Below are 23,234 nucleotides of genomic sequence, written 5' to 3'. Positions count from 1 at the left end.
ACAATCAGATTTGATGTTTTCAGGATCAAGTTATTTTTTAACAGTTCAGAAAAATGTCACGTGGTACATACTAATAAAAAAAACTATTCCTCACCTTTGGAAGCTTTATTATTAAAGTTATTTTTAGACAAATATTACCTTGTGCTGCTGCGTAATATAAAATGTGTTCAGGCCAGGCATGGTGGCTCACGCCTGTAGTCCCAGCACTTTGGGAGGCCGAGGCAGGTGGATCGCTTGAGGTCAGGAGTGCAAGACCAGCCTGGCCAATGTGGTAAAACCCTGTCTCTACTAAAAATTAGTCGGGTGTGGTGGTGCATGCCTGTAATCCCAGCTACTTGCGTGTCTGAGATACAAGAATCACTTGAACCCGGGAGGCGGAGATTGGAGTGAGCCGAGATCTCACCACCGCACTCCAGTCTGGGCGACAGGAGTGAAACTCTGTCTCAAAAAATAAATAAATAAGTAAAATAAAATAAAATGTGTCCAGTAAGATCATGATACCTCAGGGCTTCTTTTATTATAAAAGAAGTAAAATCGTGAGTAATAGAAATATATATTAGGACTAAAACAGACCTGCAACCAAGGTGAATTTTTAAAATTTTCAAGGAAGTGAGACTTGCTTATCTCATGACTATTTATCTTACTGCCCCAGCAGGTTAAACTGAAGCGGGTTGTGTGAATGAGCATCTGGGAGGAGAGGCACCATGCTGTGAGAGTAATGATGTCCTGTCCTTCACAGGGGAGGATGACAAAGAAGGCAGACAGATGTAAAGTCTGCAATTTCTATTGCTTTGTGTCCTCAAAATGTTCATACCCATCTATTTTCCCATTTAAGAGGCATCTTGTGTTTCATAATTTCTGAATCCTCCCACTTAACATGCAGTATTTACTTACAAGTTCATATTTATGAGTTCATAAAGATTTTCTTCTGTGAAAAGTATAAATGCAGCTGAATGTGATTTGCAGCTTTGCTTTGAGTCAGTTAGGGTAGGAAAAGAAGAAATAGACTATTTCTGTTCTCACCATTTAATTGGCCTCCTTACCTCCTAGTTGTGAAAGCTTTTAACTAATGTATTGGTTTATTGATTTATTTCACATTTATTGATTGCTTGCTACATCCTATGCCCCGAGGATACAGAGATGAGTGTTCCAGTTAGTAGGCATCTGATGCCTTTGAAACCATCTCTGTCCTGACTGACTTCAGTGCAGATAGCATTGGTTCTAAAATCCTTTCAAGTTCCAGAAATGGCCTGGATCTTGTTCCTGTTAACAGAATAGACAAACCACAGAGCAGTCTTAGAGTTTTTGAGATCACAAAGGCTGTCTGGGGAACATAAAAGCTGCTTTTCCAGGTGTTTTCCATCGCATCGGGTTTCTAATGAATCTTGCTCCTTTGGCATTACTGGGATACTTTCCAAGTATAAAGTCACTCCACTCCATTTCTGAATTGGCTAAAACCCTAGATGGAAAAGCATTCAGGAGATCACAGTGGGATGGCATAACTACTGTTTTAAGAGGCAGCTAGGAAGTCTCAGTGGCAGGTGCCACTGCCAACCCATTCTCCCTTCCTTCTTGCCTTTACTCTCAAATGTCTGCCTCTTTTTCATTTTCAGTAGTTTATCCATGGTAGGAAGGACCTTTGAATTGGAGCAATTCAAGAAGCTTTCTAAGATGGTGGGTAGGGCCAGGCGTGGTGGCTCACGCCTGTAATCCCAGCACTTTGGGAGGCCGAGGCGGGCAGATCACAAGGTCAAGAGATCGAGACCATCCTGGCCAACATGGTGAAACCCCATCTCTGCTAAAAATACAAAAATTAGCTGGGCATGGTGGCATGTGCCTGTAATCCCAGCTACTCAGGAGACTGAGGCAGCAGAATTACTTGAACCAGGAAGTCGGAGGTTGCAGTAAGCTGAGATCACGCCACTGCACTCCAGCCTGGCAACAGAGCGAGACTCCATCTCAAAAAAAAAAAAAAAAAGATGGTTGGTAATAGTTTTGCTTAATTAAACTACATGTACACCTTTGGAAATGTTGACACCCAAAGCCTGAGATCATTTTAAGAAAAGACATCTTCCAGATCTTTTGCTTATAATAGTATTTTTTGATACTCTGAAGTTCTACTCTTAGGGGTAGAACTTATAAATGCTCTTTTCTATCTTGGTTTGTTTGTAAACTGCCTTGTTTGTTTGTTTACCTTAAAACAGACTTAGACTACTTTAATTTGGGGGGATTGCTTGCCAGAAACCAAGAATTTCAAGATCCATGTCCTCAGACCATTTACTTGTCACCTCATTCTCAACAAAGAGACTTTGCCAACTATTTTCTAGAAACATTGATGCAATTTGGTCTATTGCCTCCAAATCCCAATACTATTCATTATGAACTTACTATAGCCGGATTTATCTTTCCAGTAGCCCCCACTTACCCAGTTTCATTTCTGTGATTGCAGTTTCCCATAGTACAGTACGCTAAGATAGTTATGAGAAATAGAGACCACATTCACTTGCTCTATTTTATTATTGGGTATCATTGTTAATCTCTTACTGTGCCTAATTTATAAATTAAACTTTATCATCGGTACATATGTATAGGAAAAAACATAGTATAGGTAGATAGGGCTTGGTTCTATCCATGGTTTCAGGCATCCACTGGGGATCCTGGAATGCATCCCCCATGGACAAAGGGGAGCTACTGTACTTTCCTTCTAATATCCGAGGATTGTAGACTCCCCTCTTCTTCAAGGTCAGCCCCTTCATCTGTACTCCTGACCCTTTGGCCCACGTCTTTTGAGATCTCAGGCCATCTTTACCTCTTCCCCCTTAGACTTTCAGCCTCTCCCTCTGAACTGAGTCCTTCAGCCTGTAGCCGTGCGTTGTGAGCACTTAGTCTCTTCCAGCAGCCACGCATTCCCTTTCCTGGGCTCTTCCACTTGCTCTGTTTATTCTGTTATCTCTGCCTCCACCACTTCACTAAAACAGCTCTCTCCATCAAGGTGGACAGTGACTTCTTAAATGTCAAATCCAAAGGTATACTTTTCATTTTTTATCTTTATTCATCTCTTTCTATCCCGTGGTACCTCTCTACCATTCTTCCTGGGTCTTCTTCAAAAGATGGTTTTCCTCTGCACATTCTGTTATGTGTGTTCTCCAGGATTCTGCACTGATCCTGTAATGTTCTCCTTCTGTCTATGTTCCTGCAGTGACGTCACTCACTGACACAATCTCTGCTTCTCTCTATGTTGTAATCGCTTTTATGCCTTTATGTTTTTCTCAAGCTGCTTCTCCAGGCTTTACGCTCAAGAATATCTGAGTATCTCCACCTGAATCTTCCACGCTTCAATTTCTCTCTCTTTTTTTTTTTTTTTGAGACGGAGTTTCACTCTTGCTGCCCAGGCTGGAGTATGCAATGGCACGATCTCAGCTTACTACAACCTCCGCCTCCCAGGTTCAAGCGATTTTCCTGCCTCAGCCTCCTGAGTAGCTGGGATTACAGGCATGTACTACCATGCCCAGCTAATTTTGTATTTTTAGTAGAGACGGGGTTTCTCCCTGTTGGTCAGGCTGGTCCCGAACTCCCGACCTCAGGTGATCCGCCTGCCTTGGCCTCCCAAAGTGCTGGGATTACAGGCGTGAGCCACTGATGCCTCAGTTTCTAGTGCCCCAAACTAAATTCCTTGTCTTCCTTATTTCTTCTCCTATGTTCTCTACCTTGGTTGTCACTACCATCCACCCATGTGTAATAAACCTAGTGTTCTGCTTTGAACTTCCGGATGGTTCCAAGTACTAATTCTTCTCTCCTCTTCTCTACCTACTTCTACTGCCCTAATCTCCACCCTTTCCTTCTCCCTGAATGATTGTAACAACCGAACAGGTCTCCTGCCTCTACCCTGCCCCCTTCAAATCCACCCGGAGAATCATGCATCCAAAACCCAGATCTGACCCATCAGTGGCTGTTTACACCCAGGATAAAGTCAGAGTTCTTTGAGACATGTACATGGTTGCCATCTGGCTCCAGGCTTCTTTTCTGGCCTCACTCTGCAGGCCTCACTCTAGAGAGTGGCCAGCAACTCTGGACTATACCATGCGGTTTCTTACCTTTCCCTTTTCCATCGCCTTGTCTCGCATCCCTAGCGCGGCTAACTCCTACCCAGCCTTAGGACATGCTAGGCATCCCCTTTTCTTGGAAGGCCTCCCTGACCCATCCGTTTCTGGACTAGACGCCCATGCTTGATATGAATCTCAATGATTATGCTCATCCCATGGCCCTATGGTGGCCAGTTTGTGTGCATCCTTTGGCTCCCCTAGACTTCACTTTCCTTAGAGATAGAGATGGTATCTTATTCATCTTTGTAGCTACAGTGCTTAGCATGGTGCTGGGTGTATAGTAGGTGTTCTGCATATGTTTTTTAAATAAAAAATCAACTGACAGTAAATCGACTTGATGGCCACAAAAATGGGCAAAAATAATTTCTGCGTAGGAGTCACCCTTAGAAGGGAGCATGAAGGGGACTTCTGCAGTGCTGATAATGTTCTGGTTTTTCATCTGGTGTATTTTCAGTTTCAGAAAATACATTGAGCTGTCCATTGTCGTGTGTGCATTTTCTATATGTTATACGTCACTGAAAAGTTGGTTTTTTTTCCAATCAACATGACATCTAACCTCTCCAATACAGAAAAAAAAATTTCCTCATTTCAAGCTTTTAAAGTTTTACAGGATATTAGTTCAGATGTCAGAGCAAACAGCCAGGCAGTGCTATTCCTTGATGTTAAGGAAGAATAGAAAAGCATCAGGGAAATGCAGGTGAGATTGCCTGGACTTTTGATGGGGGTCAGAGAAGGCCAGCCCTGGTCAAGCCTTCCAGTGACCTGCACCTCTGTCACACTTATTGCAGGGCCTGCATGCTAATCATCAGCAAGCCCTGGGCCTGCCTGCGGTGACAGGGAGACTTCATCTTGCATGCGACTATGAATAATTCATAAACATGGTTATCTGGAAATATGTGGTCATCATTAGCATTTTAATGAAAAAAAAAAAAAAAGCTGTCATTATCCTAAGTCTCTGTTTTGTTTCTACCTTTTTTTTTTTCTCCCCCCACCACAGCTAACCATCTCAGTCTTTCCTGAGGACTTGGGAACTGCTGAGGCCTCTGCCAATGTGTTGACTGTCGCTATGGGCAGACGGTACCCGGAGGCTCACTGTTGTCCAGGCAGCTCATGTATGTATGGGATCAGTCTCTCTCTTGCTTTTTTCTCTTTAATTTTCATTGTAGAATATCACAAGAGTACTGAATTGGTAAATGCTTTAAAGGTTTAAATAAGGATGTTTAGAAATACAGGAGAATGGATTGCTCTAGGGTAAGTTTTGAATATTGCATGGTAAGAAATGTTATCTAAATTAGGATTTTTGTAATTAAGTGGCCCTATAAGACCAGAAGTGTATGTCAACAATCTCCTTTTTCTGTTTCTGTGCATCCATTCTTTTTTTCCAAATTTTTCTTTTCTTTTTTGAGACAGGGTCTTGCTCTGTTGCCCAGGCTGGGGTCCAGTGGCATGAACACAGCTCACTGTAGCTTCGAACTTCTGGTTCAAGTGATCCTTCCACCTTAGCTTATGGTGTAATTGGGACTACAGACGTGCCACCGTGCCTGGCTAATTTTGTTTATTTTTTGTAGAGATGGGGTCTTGCTGTGTTGCCCAGGCTGGTCTTGACCTCCTAGGCTCAAGAGATCCCACCCACCTCAGCCTCTCAAAGTTTCTGGATTACAGGCATGAGCTACCATGCCTGGTCTAATGTATCTATTCTTCTACAGGCTTTTATTTTTTTAAGCTTTCCTTTTTCATCACAGTATATAACATTTGAAATGATAATAATGCCATAAATTAAAAACGTTTCACAGTGATTGTTCGAATTCCTTTATAATCACAAAATTCATGGACCCAGAAGAGAGGTCCCCTGGGTATGTCTCTGTTTAATATGTATTAGGGAGGGAGTTCCTGGCTCTTACTTCTTAGCCTTCTCCAAAGGAGGAAACTCTTTCAGTTCCCTCAGGGATGACCTTCGATGTCTCACAACACTAAAGTTTTTCCAGCAGTCTTTTGGGAACTGCTATAGTTGTAGCCTTTTCCTATTTGTCGTTACCCCTGATTAACCTGGGAGAAAAATGATTCTTCCCTTTAATGATCTAGGTTTATTTCTATGAAGGGCAGTGTGTCTCAGACTTACCTCTTGCTCCCTGCAGTCTTTTGGCCTTGGAGCAGCTGTATAGATATTTATTTGTTTTTGTTGCTTTCCTTTGGAACCTGTGGAATTTTGGCTCCAAGTCAGGGGAAATTTGGGGTAATTCCCCATAAGTGCTTTTGCCCCCATATCCTTTCTGTAATTATGCTTATTCATATTCATCTTTAAGTCCTATTACCTTGTGCAGCTCAGTTTTTTCCTTTATAGGAAAGTTATGGCTGGGCTCATGCCTGTAATCCCAGCAGTGGCTCAAGTCTGTAATCCCAGCATTTTGGGGCCAGGCGTGGTGGCTCACGCCTGTAATCCCAGCACTTTGGGAGGATGAGGCGGGCGGATCACAAGATCAGGAGATGGAGACCATCCTGGCTAACACAGTGAAACCCCGTCTCTACTAAAAATACAAAAAATTAGCCAGGTGTGGGGGCGGGTGCCTGTAGTCCCAGCTACTCGGGAGGCTGAGGCAGGAGGATGGCGTGAACCCGGGAGGCGGAGCTTGCAGTGAACCGAGATCGCGCCACTGCACTCCAGCCTGGGCAACACAGCGAGATTCTGTCTCAAAAAAAAAAAAAAAAAAAAAAAAAAATCCCAGCATTTTGGGAGGCTGAGGTGGGCGGATCACTTGAGCCCAGGAGTTTAAGACCAGCTTGGGCAACATGATGAAACCCTGTCTCTACAAAAAATACAAAAATTAGCCAGGTATGGTGGCATGCGCCTGTAGTCCCAGCTACTCGGGAGGCTGAGGTGGGAGGATTGCTTGAGCCCAGGAGGTACAGGTTGCAGTGAGCTGAGATTGCACCACTGCATTCCGGCGTGGGTGACAGAGCGAGACTCTGTTTCAAAAAAAGAAAAAAGAAAGCAAAGTTAGAACCACCCTCAAGCCCTCACCCAGACAATTGCTTGTAAAGTAAGTCAGACAGTTAAAAGCAGTGGCATTTTATAGCAGTAGGGAGGGATAGCTGATAATAGAATAGGGATTCGGACCAACAACCAGCATTAAAGCCAGCAGTGTTGGGGTAAACAGCTCTTCACATATTTTCAGATATTGTTAGCATCTCCAAGGGCGTTACAGATTTACTCTGAAATTATCAATTTTCATAGTGAGCATCATCAGAAAAAAGTTTACACCTGTACCCTGTATAACAGGGATCTGCATACTGTAGCCAATAGGTCAGATCCAGCCCATGCTTATTTTTATAGGAGCTGAGGGTGGTTTTTATATTTTTAAATGGTTACATTTTAAATGGTTATATAAGCACCTACATAATCTCTTTTTTGTCTCTTGGCCCTCAAAGCCTAAAATATCTGTGAGCCTGTTAAGAAAAAATTTGCCCACCCCTATGTAGAAGAAAGTTGAAGGGCATGTACTGCCATTGATCCAAGTGAAATTGTTAGTACTTAAGCATTTTTGACATACAAAAAGGTTAATTTCATATGGTTCAAGCTAATATATTTTGAGGACATCGTTCTTTCACAGTGGTTAAAATGCTAACATTTGGGCTCTTGGAGTGGAAGAAGTAAATTTATCTGAAAAATTCACATATGTGGACTTGCTCCTTTTTTCATCTTAGAGAATGACACATTGGCCATCAGCTGAGTGCCTTTCCAGAGATTACCGAAGGGCCCTGAGCTGCAGAGGTGTGTGCTGTCCAGTAATTGCAAGGAAGCTCTTTATTTTCATTTGACTTGTTTCTTACTAAAAGCTCTTTAGGAGAAAACTATCTTCTCCTTACTGGGTGCCAGAAACGTGCTACCTGTGCTCAGCATAGAGATTGCTGCCCCGAGGCCTCTGCTGAGCTTGTCACTTTGTGCCTTTTTTCTGGTGGAGGGAGAGTGAGTGACTGCTTTTCCGGGGGCACACATCTGCATAACACATTGCCTGAAACGCCCTTCCCTGGAACTAGAGTGTGGTTCGTACCCTCTCATGGTTTCCATCTCTGATTTCTTTTCCCGGTGTTGATCCCTCAGTCCAAGGCATGAACACTGTTAATTATTTTATTTGATTTGTTCTCCATTCCTCCCTTCTACGTACTCCTTTGTAGCTTGCTTCTCCTGATCATTAAATAAGATTTGGCTGGGTGCTGTAACCCCAGCACTTCGGGAGGCCAAGGTGGGCGGATCACCGGAGGTCAGGAATTCGAGACCAGCCTGGCCAACATGGTAAAGCCCCATTTCTACTAAAAAAAAAATACAAAAGTTAGCTGGGTGTGTTTGAGGGCGCCTGTAATGCCAGCTACAAGAGAGGCTGAGGCAGGAGAATTGCTTGAACCTGGGAGGCGGAGGTTGCAGTGAGCCAGGATTGTGGCATTGCACTCCAGCCTGGGCGACAAGAGCAAAACTCAAAATAATAAATAAATAAATAAATAAGATTTGCTTGTTGAAACCTCAAGCTGACGTTCTGTAGAGGCTACTCATAGCAGAAAGAAATGTTAACCTTAGCAGCCCTTGCTGCCCTCACATAAGGCAGGAAAGCCAATTTGACCTGGGGCCTGCTCACCAGGCCTGTGTCTGAACAGGACCACAACTGTTCCCTGGAGAAGGGAAACGATTTCAGTAAAAAACAACAGCAACATGCCATAGTTAATAATTTTATCATCAGGTGTGGTCGGAATCATCAGTCAAGGGTCAGCAGTGCATACTGCTGTGCTCTACATTGTTTTTGAGGCTTGTATGTCAGACTGGAGTTTTAATTTTCTTTCTTTCTGTTTTGAGATTATTCTGCCTTTCCAGGCTATCTCCTTTCAGGACAGGGTGCTGCTCTTGGATGGAATGCAGAATGGCATCCATTGAGCACGAAAATAAGAAGTAAATAGCTAGAGCTGTTCTTGCCAGGCTTTTCATACAGATATTTGTGTTTATGTTAAAACTCCAGTTTTAAAATGAGTCATGTGCCACATAACAATGTTTCAATCTATGATGGACTGCATATACAACAGTAGTCCCATAAGATTATCAGACCCTATTTCTCCTGTACCTTTTCTATGTTTAGATATGTTTAGGTGCACAAATACTTATCATTGTATCACATTTGCCTGCGGTATTCAGTACAGTAACACGCTGTACAGGTTTGTAGCCTGGGAACACTAGGCTCTGCCATCTAGCCTAGGTGTGTAGTAGGCTGTGCCATCTAGCCTCGGTGTGTAGTAGGCTGTACCATCTAGGTTTGTGTAAGAACACTCCATGGTGATGTTTGCACAGCAATGAAATTGCCCAACGATGCATTTCTCAGAATGTATTTCTGTTGTTCAGCAACACATGACTATATTCCAGGAATTGCTAATAAAAATTGCATATTTGTTCATTTTTGTCTGTACCTATCCATTCCTTTGGATGACTGCAGCCACCACTGCCACCGCAGCTGTGAGGATCTGGACTGTTACAATAGCTTCCAGACCTTGGCCTGCAGTCTCTTTGCCTGCAAACTTAACTCATGCATAGTGGCCAAATGAATCTAACTGACGCATGGCTCTGACCATGCCGCTTCCCTGCTGAAAATGTTTAATGTGTTCCCACTAGTTTAAAAGGTCACCCTGGTATTTGAGTCCTTTAGGTTTCCTTTCACTGCTCCTTATTTTTATTACCCATTACTCATGATGAATGATCGTTATTGTTGTTAGTATTATTACTATTCAGTAGACATTTATAGTAGTCTGTGTGGGCTGCTCCTGCCAGAGTACACCCTGTGCCTTTGGGTCACGTCCCTTTGCTCCTGCTGTTTCCCCTCTGGTAGGTGGATCCATCTTTTGGTAACCCGCTAAAATCCTGCTTTTGCCATGGGGTGCAGCAGAGTCGCTCTCTTTCCCAGGGAGTTTCCTGGTTTGTGGAAGCACGTGTTCCTGCAGCTCTTAAATCTCCCTCTTGATGCTTGCTTGTGTCCTAAATTCCTTTTATATTTTGGCACATGTATATAATTTGTCTGAACTCCAGTACTATTTCCCTCCTCTCCTCTGTGAGTGAGGACAGTATTATATCTACGGTAGTTGCTCCAGTATTTGTGGAGTCATCTTGGGCTAAGGGGTGGAACTGGATAATAACCATCCTCAGAGCCTGTGCCAGCCAAGACCGAGGGGGAGGGAGTAATTGGATCCTGACGCGGAATAAATGCTTAATAATATATATCGAATGGATGAATGAATGAAGTACTTGCTTAGAAACTTAACTCAGCATTGATAAGGGGAGAAATTCTTTGCATATTACAAGTTTTTGCAAATCCTGTTTTCCAACACACATGGTTCTCTTTAGCTTTAGTTGTATTCATGGTAACTTTTTCCTGAACAACCGCTGTTTACTTTTCTATTTCTAGCTCTTGGGCACAGGTTTTGCCAGTTGTGTCGACTGTCTCTTTTGGTAAATTGTTTCTTGTTTGGTGTTAAGCTTTCACTGTAAGTCTCTTCAGTAGAGGTTGTTTTATGTGGGAGTCCTGTACAACTAGGATTGTGCAAATCCCCCACTTTCTCATTTGCCTCAGTTAGTGCCCCATGGGTGTCCTGGCTTCTGGACCAGTGTTATTGTTATTATTATTATTTTATTTTTTTTGAGACGGAGTTTTGCTCTTTGTTACATAGGCTGGAGTGGAGTGGCGCGATCTTGACTCACTGCAACCTCTGCCTCCCGGTGCCGAGACCAGCTTGGTCAGGGAGACTCTAACCCAGCGGCGCTAGAGGAATTAAAGACACACACACAGAAATATAGAGGTGTGAAGTGGGAAATCAGGGGTCTCACAGCTTTCAGAGCTGAGAGCCCCGAACAGAGATTTACCCACATACTTATTAACAGCAAACCAGTCATTAGCATTGTTTCTATAGATAATAAATTAACTAAAAGTATCACTTAAGGGAAATGAAGGGATGGACCAAATTAAAGAAATAGGTTGGGCTAGTTAACTGCAGCAGGAACATGCCCTTAAGGCATAAATCGCTCATGCTATTGTTTGTGGCTTAAGAACGCCTTTAAGCGGTTTTCCGCCCTGGGCGGGCCAGGTGTTCCTTACCCTCATTCGAGTAAACCCACAACCTTCCAGCTTGGGCGTTAGGGCCATTGTGAACGTGTCACAGTGCTGCAGATATTTTGTTTATGGCCAGTCTTAGGGCCAGTTTATGGCCAGATTTTGGGGGGCTTGCTCCCAACATCCTGGGTTCAAGCAATTCTCCTGTCTCAGCCACCTGAGTAGTTGGGATTACAGGCGCCTGCCATCATGCCTGGCTAATTTTTGTATTTTTAGTAGAGATGGGTTTTCACCATGTTGGCCAGGCTGGTCTCGAACTTCTGACCTCAGGTGATCCGCCTCGGCCTCCCAAAGTGCTGGGATTATAGGCGTGAGCCACCTCGCCCAGCCTAATGTTATTGTTTTCTTGCCTTGGGGACCTGATGCTTCATGGGTGTTCTGTATTTGGATGCCATACCTCTAGGTGGGAGCCGTTTTGAAATTTTGATTTCTTGTTGGTGAGATATGACCCTTTGTTCTCCAGGGTTCATCAGGATCTCAGCCCCTACACACTAAGCCTGTCTCATGTTCTGATAGCCTTTTACATCTTCAGAGCTTTAACTTTCTCTCATCTGACTTTAAGTTCTATCTTTGGTTCTGGCCCAGGGATTTATTTCTTGTGATTTTGATTTTTTTCTTAGTATTTTCTTAGTTGTTAATGACCTCTCACTCAGTTTTTCCACATGTTTGAAACAGGCAGAGCCCTTCCCTGTCACCTCAGCTCACCATGTTGATTGGAAACTTTATTACCACCATCCTATTAAAGAATTTTAAGATATTTTTGTCACCAAATTGCAATCCCTGATTTCTGCAGAACTTTAGATGTTAAGTATTAATTCAGTGAATGGGTGCTCTGCAGATCCCTCTACTGAGATGCCATGAACCTGAGTAACCACATTTTTGTAGTGTAGCATAGTCTCATCCGTGGCTACCTCCTTACTTGTAGATAACTTTCTGTGCATGTCTCAGAGTCAGTCAGTTAGATTCTAGATTTTTACATGGCATGTGAACCCAACCTGTAAAATTGGTGATCTGAGGCCTGTTGACTGCCATTATTTTCAGATACTCGTAAATACAGACCTTGTTTTCACATACCTAGTAAATAATGTTACATCTTGATGTTGAGACTAGTAAAGAAAGGTTACTTCTATGTATTTATCTTTCACTGAAGAAAGAAATGAAATTTCAATAGTCCAAATTAAGTCCCTTCTTTGTAACTTGCTCTTGCTTTTTTTTTTTTTTTTTTTTTTTTTAAACCTCTCTTGTAATTCACTACTTCCAGGGTAGAGATTTGCAGTCTTATTTTGTTGTAATAAAAGAGTGTCCTTTTTGTTTGGATGCTCTGGATCTATCACTTTCCCTTTTGCCAGCAAATAGAGTGGGACTAAGAAGCCCTGTGACAAGTCTTCACCAGGAGGAATCGGATGCCCTGGAAAGAAGCCTACCTGGTGTCTGCTTTTGTTGCAGAATGAGACTCTGGAAACATGCCAGAATAGTCTTTGGAGGGACTTTAGTCCTTTTTCCCTTCCCTATACTCCACATGAAGAGGATTAGGATGCTGGGGGTAGGTCAGAAAGGGTCCCATGTGTGTGAGAGGACAGGCTTTGCCCCTGAGAAAGATGAGAAGAATGTGTTGTCCTCAGGGCAGGAGGCACAGCACCTCTGCTAAAGGAAGAGCGGGGAGGAAATGCCCCAGCCAGACTTGGGAAGCTTAAGACCTATCTTCTGCGAGCAGCCTCCAGAAGGGAAAGGAGAAACGCATGCAACTTTTTATGGGGCCTCATTTTGAAACCAAAGCAAAAGGACTTATTTTTCCAGGTTCTTGGACACTTGCTCATTTATGCAAACCTGAAATTGTCCTCAGGAGAAGTGAACTCTGCTGACCTTCCTTTGCACAAAAGGTCACAAAAATCCGTGCAAGATGAAACCAATAGAATTCTAAACGAATGACTATTTATTTCAGAGTCATAAGATAGGTCAGTTTGTTGTTTGCCTCTGTAGCTTCTAGACCTTTCTGTTATGAATATATACTAAGGAAAAGAAAACAGCAACATATACTATTGAACATTGTATTTATTTTTATTTTTGTTTTTGAGACGGAGTCTTACTCTTGTTGCCCAGGCTGGAGTGCAATAGCGCTATCTCGGCTCACTGTAACCTCTGCCTCCTGAATTCAAGTGATTCTCCTGCCTCAGCCTCCTGAGTAGCTGGGATTGCAGGAGCCCACCACCACACCCAGCTAATTTTTGTATTTTTAGTAGAGAGGGGGCTTCACCATTTTGGCCAGGCTGGTCTTGAACTCCTGACCTGAGGTGATCTGCCCGCCTCAGCCTCCCAAAGTTCTGGGATTACAGGCTTGAGACACCGTGTCCTGCCTGAATATTTTATAGATGATGCTTTGTTAAAGGAATATCTAGACTTTCTAGTCTGTCTTTTTTGATTTTATGGAAAATACTTAAGTCCATGGGATTCCATTTGTTTTCTCCCCTGAATTCTTCCCTAGGAGTGTCCAATTTTTGGGAAAGTTGATCCCCCTCTCCCAGAGTACAAGAAAATTCCACAAAGAGCTTATGTTACATATTAGTTATTTGGAACTCAATACCAATAAATCCAACATGACTTGGCTAACTCTGGAAATCAGGCATACCTGCTGCCATCCTATCCTTGTGTCTTGGGCGTAGTTAGGGGTAAAGAGGATTCCTGTTGTTTTTGAACAAGAGATAGTAGCTTTTTGTTTTGAAATCACTAATCCTCACACCGCAGGATCCAGTTTAAGCAAGTAAGCGGGGTGCAGTTTATAAAGACGCTTCCCTTTCTTGAGGGAAAAGGTACAGTTAAGAGGAGATAGGGTGACCAGTGCCAATTAATAGGTAGAGACTGTGTTTGCTATACTCCTAATACTGTGTTGACTTCTCTGGGGTATTGAGAAGAGTTACATATTGCCCTCAATTCTTATATCTCATCTGTGGATGTGACCAAAGGTGTGTATGTGTCATTTAGAATCAGTTTATGTGATGAAGCAGTTTAGAGGAGGGGAAGGCTGGTAAAGATGTGTGCAGTCAGTAAAGCCCAGGAGAACACAATTTCCAGATCATCTTCCTCCAACAGGACACAATGGTCTGGGGAGGAATGCAATTGAGATCAAGTTGTTGGCAGATCAGGCATGGGAATGCAGGTCTCCTGGGTGGGATTTGAAGGACACATTAAATGGTACATTACGGAGGGATCTGATGAACTGAGATCAAATGAGAAGGGCCTAGGGGAGTGCATATGCCAATAAGAACAAAGAGTATATTCTTAATAAGAAGTTACATTTGTTTTACTTATTTTATTTTTTATATTTATTTATTTATTTTTTTTTTTGAGATGGAGTTTCGCTCTTGTCGCCCAGGCTGGAGTGCAGTGCCGCGATCTCGGCTCACTGCAACTTCCGCTTCCCAGGTTCAAGTGCTTCTCCTGCCTCAGCCTCCCACAGGCACCTGCCACCATGCCTGGCTAATTTTTTGTATTTTTAGTAGAGACAGGGTTTCACCACGTTGGCCAGGCTGGTCTTGAACTCCTGACCTCAGGTGATCCACCCACCTTGGCCTCTCAAAGTGCTGGGATTGCAGGGGTGAGCCACTATGCCCAGCCAGAAGTTACATTTATTACCATTAAGTTATTAGCCACTTACATAGACACTGTTCTGAGCACTTAATGTGTATACTTTTATTCTTCACTACAACTCTGTTACATAGATGCAACTATTATCACTCAATGACAGGAAACTGACGCACACAGGAGCTATAGAAGCAACTTACTTAAGCCTACACAGACAATGGTGGAGCTGAGATTTGAACCCAGGCCTTTCAGCTCCAGAGTCTGTGCTTTTAACCACGCTGTGTGCCTGCTTCAGTAGATGTGCCTGCTTCAGTAGATGTCAGAGGGGTGTGACAACCAAGAAAAGTTGTTGGGGAGAGAGGAAGTTCCAAGGTCAGGATTGCAGTGGAGCGGGTCCTAGAGATGTAGTGTTCATTTGGTGGCCACACGAAAGAGTGGGTGGTATAGAGGGCAGTGACAAGTCAACCTTATCAGGCAAGTCCTGGAACCAGGATGGCGAAAATAACAGTCCAGAGCCCTTACTCCGTGCTGGGCACTGGGAATAGAGCAGTGAAAAGGTAGATGAGGTCTCCGCTCCCATAGCACTTCTATTTGTTCTAGTGATGGAGGCAGGTGATAGGAAAGCCTTCCAGTAGAGGAGATAATTGTGGATCATGGTACCTGCTATGGAGGAATGAAGAGTGTGATGGAGGGATACTGGTCACGGCCCACATGATGTTGGGTGACCAGGGAAGGTGTCCCTGAAGAAGCAGTGCTTGAGCTGCAATCTGAAGCATGGGGAAAGCCCAGTCTATGAAGAGCTGGGAAAAGCCCATTACAGACCAAGGGGTATGGACTGTTTAAGGAATGGCAAGGAGCTAGGGTGGCCAGAGCATAGCAAGTGTGGTGGGACCTGGTGGGAGATGAGGTTGGAGAAGGCGGCCTGGTCAAATCAGAGTGGAGGGCCTTGGTAAGGAGTTTCAGCTGTTTCCTAAGAGTAGTGGGGAGCCACTGAAGGTTCAGTAGGTGCGGGGCATCTAGGGTGCTAAATGGATGTGCCTGTTTGATCGGGAGGGGCAGGGAGGTGGCGAGAGCAGCATGCAGACAGCACATTTAGGAGGCTTCTCCCCCGTATGGTAGCTTAAAGGTTTCCATGGCTTTTCTGCCTGGGGAACAGCGAGCTGCACCTCAGAGCTTCTCAGTGGTCAAGTTGTGATCAGAGTTCACAGCAACAAGACTTCACACCCACCTTTTAGCCATTGACTGCCCATTTATACTTTATATATAGAGAAAAACCAAGGTATATGAACTTAAAAGATTAAGCAATTTTTATTTGTTTGTTGTTATAGGTATGGGAATTTTTAAAACAGTTACTTTATAGGTAGTGGATGCTTTTGATATTGGCAGCAGAAAACCCTTCATTGGATGATTTTCTCCTTCCCAAGATGGAGACTCAAAATGGAGACACAATTAATTGCCCACTCAATGCCCATATCCTGTTCCATTGTTGCTCATAGGGCTATAGTTTAATTCAGGGTGGTGTGGAGATCAGCCTCGACAGTAAATTGTGATGATTAAGCCAATATACCAGTCCTGAACCCTGATTTTCCAGCATTCCTTGTAGCAAGTGTGGCCCTGTGACCTACTTCTGGCCAGTGAGACCTGAGAATAAGTCCACTGGGATGGGAGTGAGGTTGCTGGGAAAGCATTTATTGTCTCTATAAAGCCTGACAAGTGAGCTTGTCAGTACCCTCCCTTGCTTTCCCATTCTTTCTGCCTTGAATGATGATAAGATGCCTGGATGTACAGCAGCCTTCATGTCACCATGAGGTGACAAGCATGAAGGAAAGTCCAAGAGCCTCAGAGATACCTGCTCTGAAGTTGTTTTCAAGCCAACACCTGCAGCCCTGGGCCTTCCAACTCCTTTCTTTTTGTTGAATCCACTGTTAGGTAGGTTTTCTGTTACTTAAAGCTGAATGGACTGTTAAATTAAGCAGATATGAAGATGCAGATGTTATGAGCCTTTTCCTCATTATTGTGACAGCCTTATACATGTCCTTGATATTCAGTATGACCTTTATCTTGTGTGAAAACAGTCTTTGAAAAGAAAGCTCTAACTTATATTAAAAGTTGTTCACAGTTCAAAGTGATGAGTTGTGGAGTTGTGGACTTGGAAATGTAATTTTCAAAATAAATGAACTCCTCTGTGTGAACTTGCTGTAGCAAGTACCGTGGAGATATACTTCATGGGCAGTATCTTCCTTATGGCCTTTTTTATGATACTCTTAGTTTTCTGGTGAACTATATTGTGTGTATTTATGGCTTTATAGGAAACTATAGCAGTACTGGGGTAATAGCATAAATAGTCTGATTTCTTGAAAATGTTAAGCTCCAACAGGCTTTATTGGATTTCAGGGTAATGGTATTATTAAATTTTTTGCCACTTTTCAAACTTCTTGTGGCTGAGTTCCAAGCTGCTGCTTTTAAGAGATTTGGGGGCTGGTTCTGTTCATTTATAGAAAAAAGTTATCCTGGAATTTTCTATTGCTAAATTGAGGGGTAGGGAGAAATAATTTAACTTTTTTTTTTTTTTTTAACTGCCTTGGATTTGGGTATAACACTCAGGATTACTTTCCACATGGAAGGTAGAAATGGCTTTGCAATATGTATCATGGAGATAGTATAAGGTATGAAATGAAAATTGTCTTCTCTAGTTTATTGGGAAAAAAAACTAGAAGTCATAGGGTCATCAAATTGTAAAGAGAAAAGAATTTTGCACATCATATATAGTAAAATTTCACTTTTTTCCCTAGCCTTGGAAACTTGAGACCTGGAATGCTTTCAGTTATTCATTTAAAAAATAAAAATATGTGCAGTTACCCTATGTATCCTCTTCTTTAATGAAAAATTGTTCCAGCTGGGCACGGTGGCCTACGCCTGTAATCCCAGCACTTTGGAAGGCCAAGGCGGGTGGATCACTTGAGGTCAGGAGTTTGAGACCAGCCTGGCCAACATGGTGAAACCCCGTCTCTACCAAAAATATAAAAAATTGGCCCAGTGCAATGGCTGGTGCCTGTAATCCCAGCTACTCAGGAGGCTGAGGCAGAAGAATCGCTTGAACCCAGGAGGCAGAGGTTGCAAGCCGAGATCATGCCACTGCACTCCAGCTGGGAAACAGAGTGAGACTGTCTCAAAAAAAAAAAAAAGAAAAGAAAAGAAAGAAAGAAAGAAAAATTGTCCCAAAGGAACGAGAAACACTGTATAACCCCAAGAGCCTTGACAAGAAGGCTTTTTAAGTCACTTGTTTCAACTACCTCATTTTACCGAGAGGAAGGGTTACTGCTTTAAGGTAGACCAGCCAATTAGCCCTTGGGCAGGTAGGAACAGGACCACAGAAACTGTTAGGTGTGTTAACATCCTCAGTGCTGTTGCTGGAATTCACGATGGCAGTATCTTATGTGGGATCAGTGCTTGATCTTGTCTACGAGAGCCGTGAGGGTTTGACAGACACTGATATGACACGGCATCCCAGGCAGAACAAATGGAAGAGGCTTGTGAGTGGGAGATGTTTAGTAGCTTCAGTATAGAGTGAGGCACTGGTGTGGTGCCCTGCTTGGGATCAGGTAGGAGAAGAACGGCTTATGTCCATGCAGATTAGGGACAAGTTGGAGTTAGTTTGACCCATTTGGGACAGAATATAGAGGGTCATAAGAGCCCATCAGTGAAGTGAGATTTTGTTTTGGTATGTATGTATGTATGTATGTATGTATGTATGTATGTATGTATGTATTTTTGTACAGACAAGATCTTGCTATGTTGCCCAGGCTGATCTCCAACTCCTGTCCTCCAGTGGTCCTCCTTCCTCAGCCTCTAAACGTGCTGGGATTACAGGCATGACCTACCATGCCTGGCCCAAGTGAGATTTTATTTGGTAACCAGTGAAAAGCTTTAAGAATATTCATGTTGGTGACAGTTAACACTTACACAGCAATTACTGTGTGCCATCACCATTCTGAGTGCTTTATACACACTCTCCTATTTAATTCCCACAACAGACATTTGGTATAGATATTCTCATTATCTCCATTTTACAGTGGAGAAAACGGAGGTTAGCTGACTTACCTAAAGAGACACTCAGAGGAAGCAGTGGAGATGGAATTCAAACCGGGGTGGCCCAGCCCCAGGGTCCTGGCTGTTGATAGCCTGGAGCATGTATATGTGGTGGTGATAAAGGTGGTAGATGCTCTTAGGAAGGCAGCTCTGCGGGAGAGTACAGTTGGATTGGCATGAGGGCAGACAGGTAATGAGAATATCGATTGTAGGCCTTCGGGACGGTTAGTAAGAGCCTGGCCTAGAGGCGACCGTGGAAATGAAAGGATGAGAATTCACATGTTACTAGCTTCAGAGGATGGATTAGTGCCAGGTTTCTGACTGGTCATGGGGCCAGGAAGGGATGGAGTCAGAAATGTCTGAGATATTGCTTGAATGTCCACCTAACCCAGTTAGGGAAGTTGAGAGAAGATTTGGTGGGAGAGTGATGATTTATTTTTACAGAGCCCTGTTTTCCTACTTTGTGACCAACTAGTGCAGTGGTTCTTAACCTGGGACTCTGGGGAAAACTGTCTAGAAAAGAGATGCATGTAAGTGTGTCCTAACAGATTTCTGTGAGTTTTTGGAGTCTGCCAAGCTCACATGTTGTTTTAGCATGGCCTTGGACCACAGAAGGTTTCCAGTGTTTTGAGGCAGTTTGTGGCTGAGGCACTTAGAATTCTATGGTGGCTTGTCCCCTTCCCAGCTTAAGAATCTGTGGGTGTGAGCTCAGGAGGAGGGGATGGGTGTGTGTCTGCATTTTAGAGACCCGCCTTTGTTTTAGCTTCCCTGGCCCTGATTCCTGACTTCCGCTTTCCTTCCTGCCCTTAAATTCTGTTGAGGAAAGCAGGAGACTGTAGCTGGAGATAGAGGAGGTCCTTGGTGTTTCTTTGTGAACTTGCATCCTGTGTCGAGGGAAACACCCTGTTCCTGGTGGCGGCCTCCGGGCTCAACTCTTCCTACTGCCGCCTTTCTGAGAAATGTGACCCTGGCCAGGTATGTCTTCTTGGAGGCTTCTAAATGCAGGTCCCAGCTGAAGGGCTGAGAAGGAACAGCAGGTTGTTCCAGGATAAGTAGCTGATACCTTTGTGGAAAAAAATCCTGACGTGGATGAGAGAACGTAGAGCTTGGCAATTTGGACTTCTGTTTCATGACCATTTCTCCCTTTCTCTTCCCTTCCTCTTCTCCTTCCATTCCTTCTCCCTCCCTCTTCCTTATTTCTTATTAGAAGAGTTGCTAATTGTGCATGGTTAGTAACTGTGACTGTACCTATTTTTATCTTCGACTATGGTTTTCAGGCTTGATTTTCCAGGGAAAGGTAACATTGGCAAGTTGCAGGTGACGTGTGGAATTTGTAGGAATGGCTACACAGGAAAGATGAAGGGAACTAGAAGTCTTGGCTACCCCTGTCCTCCAACCCCTTAAAACCCTCTGGAAAAACAATATGCATGTGTGAATTTGAATCCTACTTCAGTCACCAGCAGAATGTCCATGCGTGTGCCAGTTCCCTAATCTCTCATCTGTAAAATGGGGATGGTGATATTTACTTCTTTCCAAAGGGTGTTGTGACACACAAATGAGGCAGCATATGTGAAGGAATTCTAAGCATCTCTCTTATCTCCTTGTTCCCGTCTAATTAAAAGTTTCTGTATTGTACCTTGGAATGATCCCAGAAATACTAGGAGGGAGGGAGAATCTAAGTGCTATATTAAATTGCTTTTTGTATGTTTATTCCATTTCTACATAGTAACCATGTGAGGTAAATATTTTTATTTATTTATTTTTTTTTATTGATCATTCTTGGGTGTTTCTCGCAGAGGGGGATTTGGCAGGGTCATAGGACAATAGTGGAGGGAAGGTCAGCAGATAAACAAGTGAACACAGGTCTCTGGTTTTCCTAGGCAGAGGACCCTGCGGCCTTCTGCAGTGTTTGTGTCCCTGGGCACTTGAGATTAGGGAGTGGTGATGACTCTTAACGAGCATGCTGCCTTCAAGCTTCTGTTTAACAAAGCACATCTTGCACCACCGTTAATCCATTTAACCCTGAGTGGACACAGCACATGTTTCAGAGAGCACCGGGTTGGGGGTAAGGTCATAGATCAACAGCATCCCAAGGCAGAAGAATTTTTCTTAGTACATAAGAAAATGGAGTCTCCCATGTCTACTTCTCTCTACACAGACACAGCAACAATCTGATTTCTGTATCTTTTCCCCACATTTCCCCCTTTTCTATTTGACAAAACCACCATCGTCATCATGGCCCATTCTCAATGAGCTGTTGGGTACATCTCCCAGACGGGGTGGCGGCCGGGCAGAGGGGCTCCTCACTTCCCAGAAGGGGCGGCCGGGCAGAGGCGCCCCCCACTTCCCGGACGGGGTGGCAGCCGGGCGGAGGTGCCCCCCACCTCCCGGACGGGGCGGCTGGCCGGGCGGGGGCTGCCCCCCACCTCCCTCCCGGACGGGGCGGCTGCCAGGCGGAGACGCTCCTCACTTCCCAGACGGGGCAGCTGCCAGGCAGAGGGGCTCCTCACTTCTCAGACGGGGCGGCTGCCGGGCAGAGGGGCTCCTCACTTCTCCGACGGGGTGGCTGCCGGGCGGAGGGGCTCCTCACTTCTCAGACGGGGCGGCTGCCGGGCAGAGGGGCTCCTCACTTCTCCGACGGGGTGGCTGCCGGGCGGAGGGGCTCCTCACTTCTCAGACGGGGCGGCTGCCGGGCAGAGGGGCTCCTCACTTCTCCGACAGGGCGGCTGCCGGGCGGAGGGGCTCCTCACTTCTCAGACGGGGCGGCCGGGCAGAGACGCTCCTCACCTCCCAGACAGGGTCACAGCCGGGCAGAGGCGCTCCTCACATCCCAGACGGGGCGGCGGGGCAGAGACGCTCCTCACTTCCTAGACGGGATGGCGGCCGGGAAGAGGCGCTCCTCACTTCCCAGACTGGGCAGCCGGGCAGAGGGGCTCCTCACATCCCAGACGATGGGCGGCCAGGCAGAGACGCTCCTCACTTCCCAGATGGGGTGGCAGCCGGGCAGAGGCTGCAATCTCGGCACTTTGGGAGGCCAAGGCAGGCGGCTGGGAGGTGGAGGTTGTAGCTAGCCGAGATCACGCCACTGCACTCCAGCCTGGGCACCATTGAGCACTGAGTGAACGAGACTCCGTCTGCAATCCCGGCACCTCGGGAGGCCGAGGCTGGCGGATCACTCGCGGTTAGGAGCTGGAGACCAGCCCGGCCAACACAGCGAAACCCCATCTCCACCAAAAAAATACGAAAACTAGTCAGGCATGGCGGCGCACGCCTGCAATCGCAGGCACTGGGCAGGCTGAGGCAGGAGAATCAGGCAGGGAGGTTGCAGTGAGCCGAGATGGCAGCAGTACAGTCCAGCTTTGGCTCGGCATCAGAGGGAGACCGTGGAAGGAGAGGGAGAGGGAGACCATGGGGGAGACGGGAGGGGGGGGGGAGGGGGGGAGGGGGAGAGGGAGAATATTTTTATTTTTTGAGAGGAGAGAACTGAGGTTCAGAGAGGTTTAAAACAAAATAGCTTCACCACCTGCTACATATGTGGCAGTTATTTACTATCTTGCTGCCTGTTATGACATCTATAAAATGAGGATAATAATAGTTTTCTCTCCATGGAGTGGTTATAAGGATTGAAGTGGTTAATATATATGAAGTCTTAACATATAATGCCTGGTAAATAGTGTGATTGATATATTAGCAGTTACAGGGTGAGTGTCTGTTATACAAGATGTTTGGGACCAGAAGTATTTTGGATTTCATATTTTTGTTTTTGGATTTTGCAGTGTTTGCATTATACTTACCAGTTGAACATCCCAAACCCAAAACTCCAAAATCTGAAATGCTCCAAAATCTAAACTTCTGGAGCACTGACATGATGCTCAAAGGAAATGCTCATTGGAGCCTTTTGGATTTCAGATTTTTGGATTTGGGGTGCTCAACTGGTGTTATCATTAAGAAAACTGCCAAATGTCTTCTAGGCCACTGTTTGGTGAAATCTGGATTGGCTCATATGTATAATATGTTGAAATGGGATTTCACTATAATTTTCTAAATTAAGAGTGGATTTGGTTTTTGTGCAGAAGGATTGAGGAAGTGATGTTAGACATATCACGAAAACTTAAAAGGATTTAGAGAATGTGGGGAAAAGAGGAGAGATCCAGGGATAATTAGGAGGCAGGTACAAAGGTAAGCTCTGTGTTGCTGCTGAGATGTGGTTGAAGAGAAACCATGACTTGGTTCCTTGGTTATGATACTTAACCTTCTCTTGGAACCATCAGATCAGAGATAGATAAACTCAGCAAATGAGGTCTTTGGAGTCTCCATGTTACCAGCT

General features: G+C 44.5%; 1 protein-coding gene across 15 annotated transcripts in view; it reads left to right on the top strand.

Moving 5' to 3' along the window:
- APBB2 (amyloid beta precursor protein binding family B member 2) overlaps positions 1 to 23,234 on the top strand; it is a 403,357-nt gene that overhangs the window by 145,860 nt on the left and 234,263 nt on the right. For 9 of the 15 annotated variants that reach the window (XM_034958488.3, XM_055111297.2, XM_034958496.3 and 6 more), the window contains one exon: positions 5,101 to 5,215. The exons of the other annotated variants lie outside the window; for them this stretch is intronic. In XM_034958488.3, the coding sequence (XP_034814379.2) occupies positions 5,170 to 5,215 (46 nt within the window). In that variant the 5' untranslated portion in view covers positions 5,101 to 5,169. The remainder of the gene's footprint in view (positions 1 to 5,100; positions 5,216 to 23,234) is intronic. 15 annotated transcript variants of the gene reach the window in all.

Source organism: Pan paniscus, chromosome 3 (assembly GCF_029289425.2).
Source record: "Pan paniscus chromosome 3, NHGRI_mPanPan1-v2.0_pri, whole genome shotgun sequence".
NCBI lineage: Eukaryota > Metazoa > Chordata > Mammalia > Primates > Hominidae > Pan > Pan paniscus.
The sequence above is the reverse complement of the archived record's forward strand: the minus strand, read 5'-3'. Positions and strand labels throughout refer to the sequence as shown.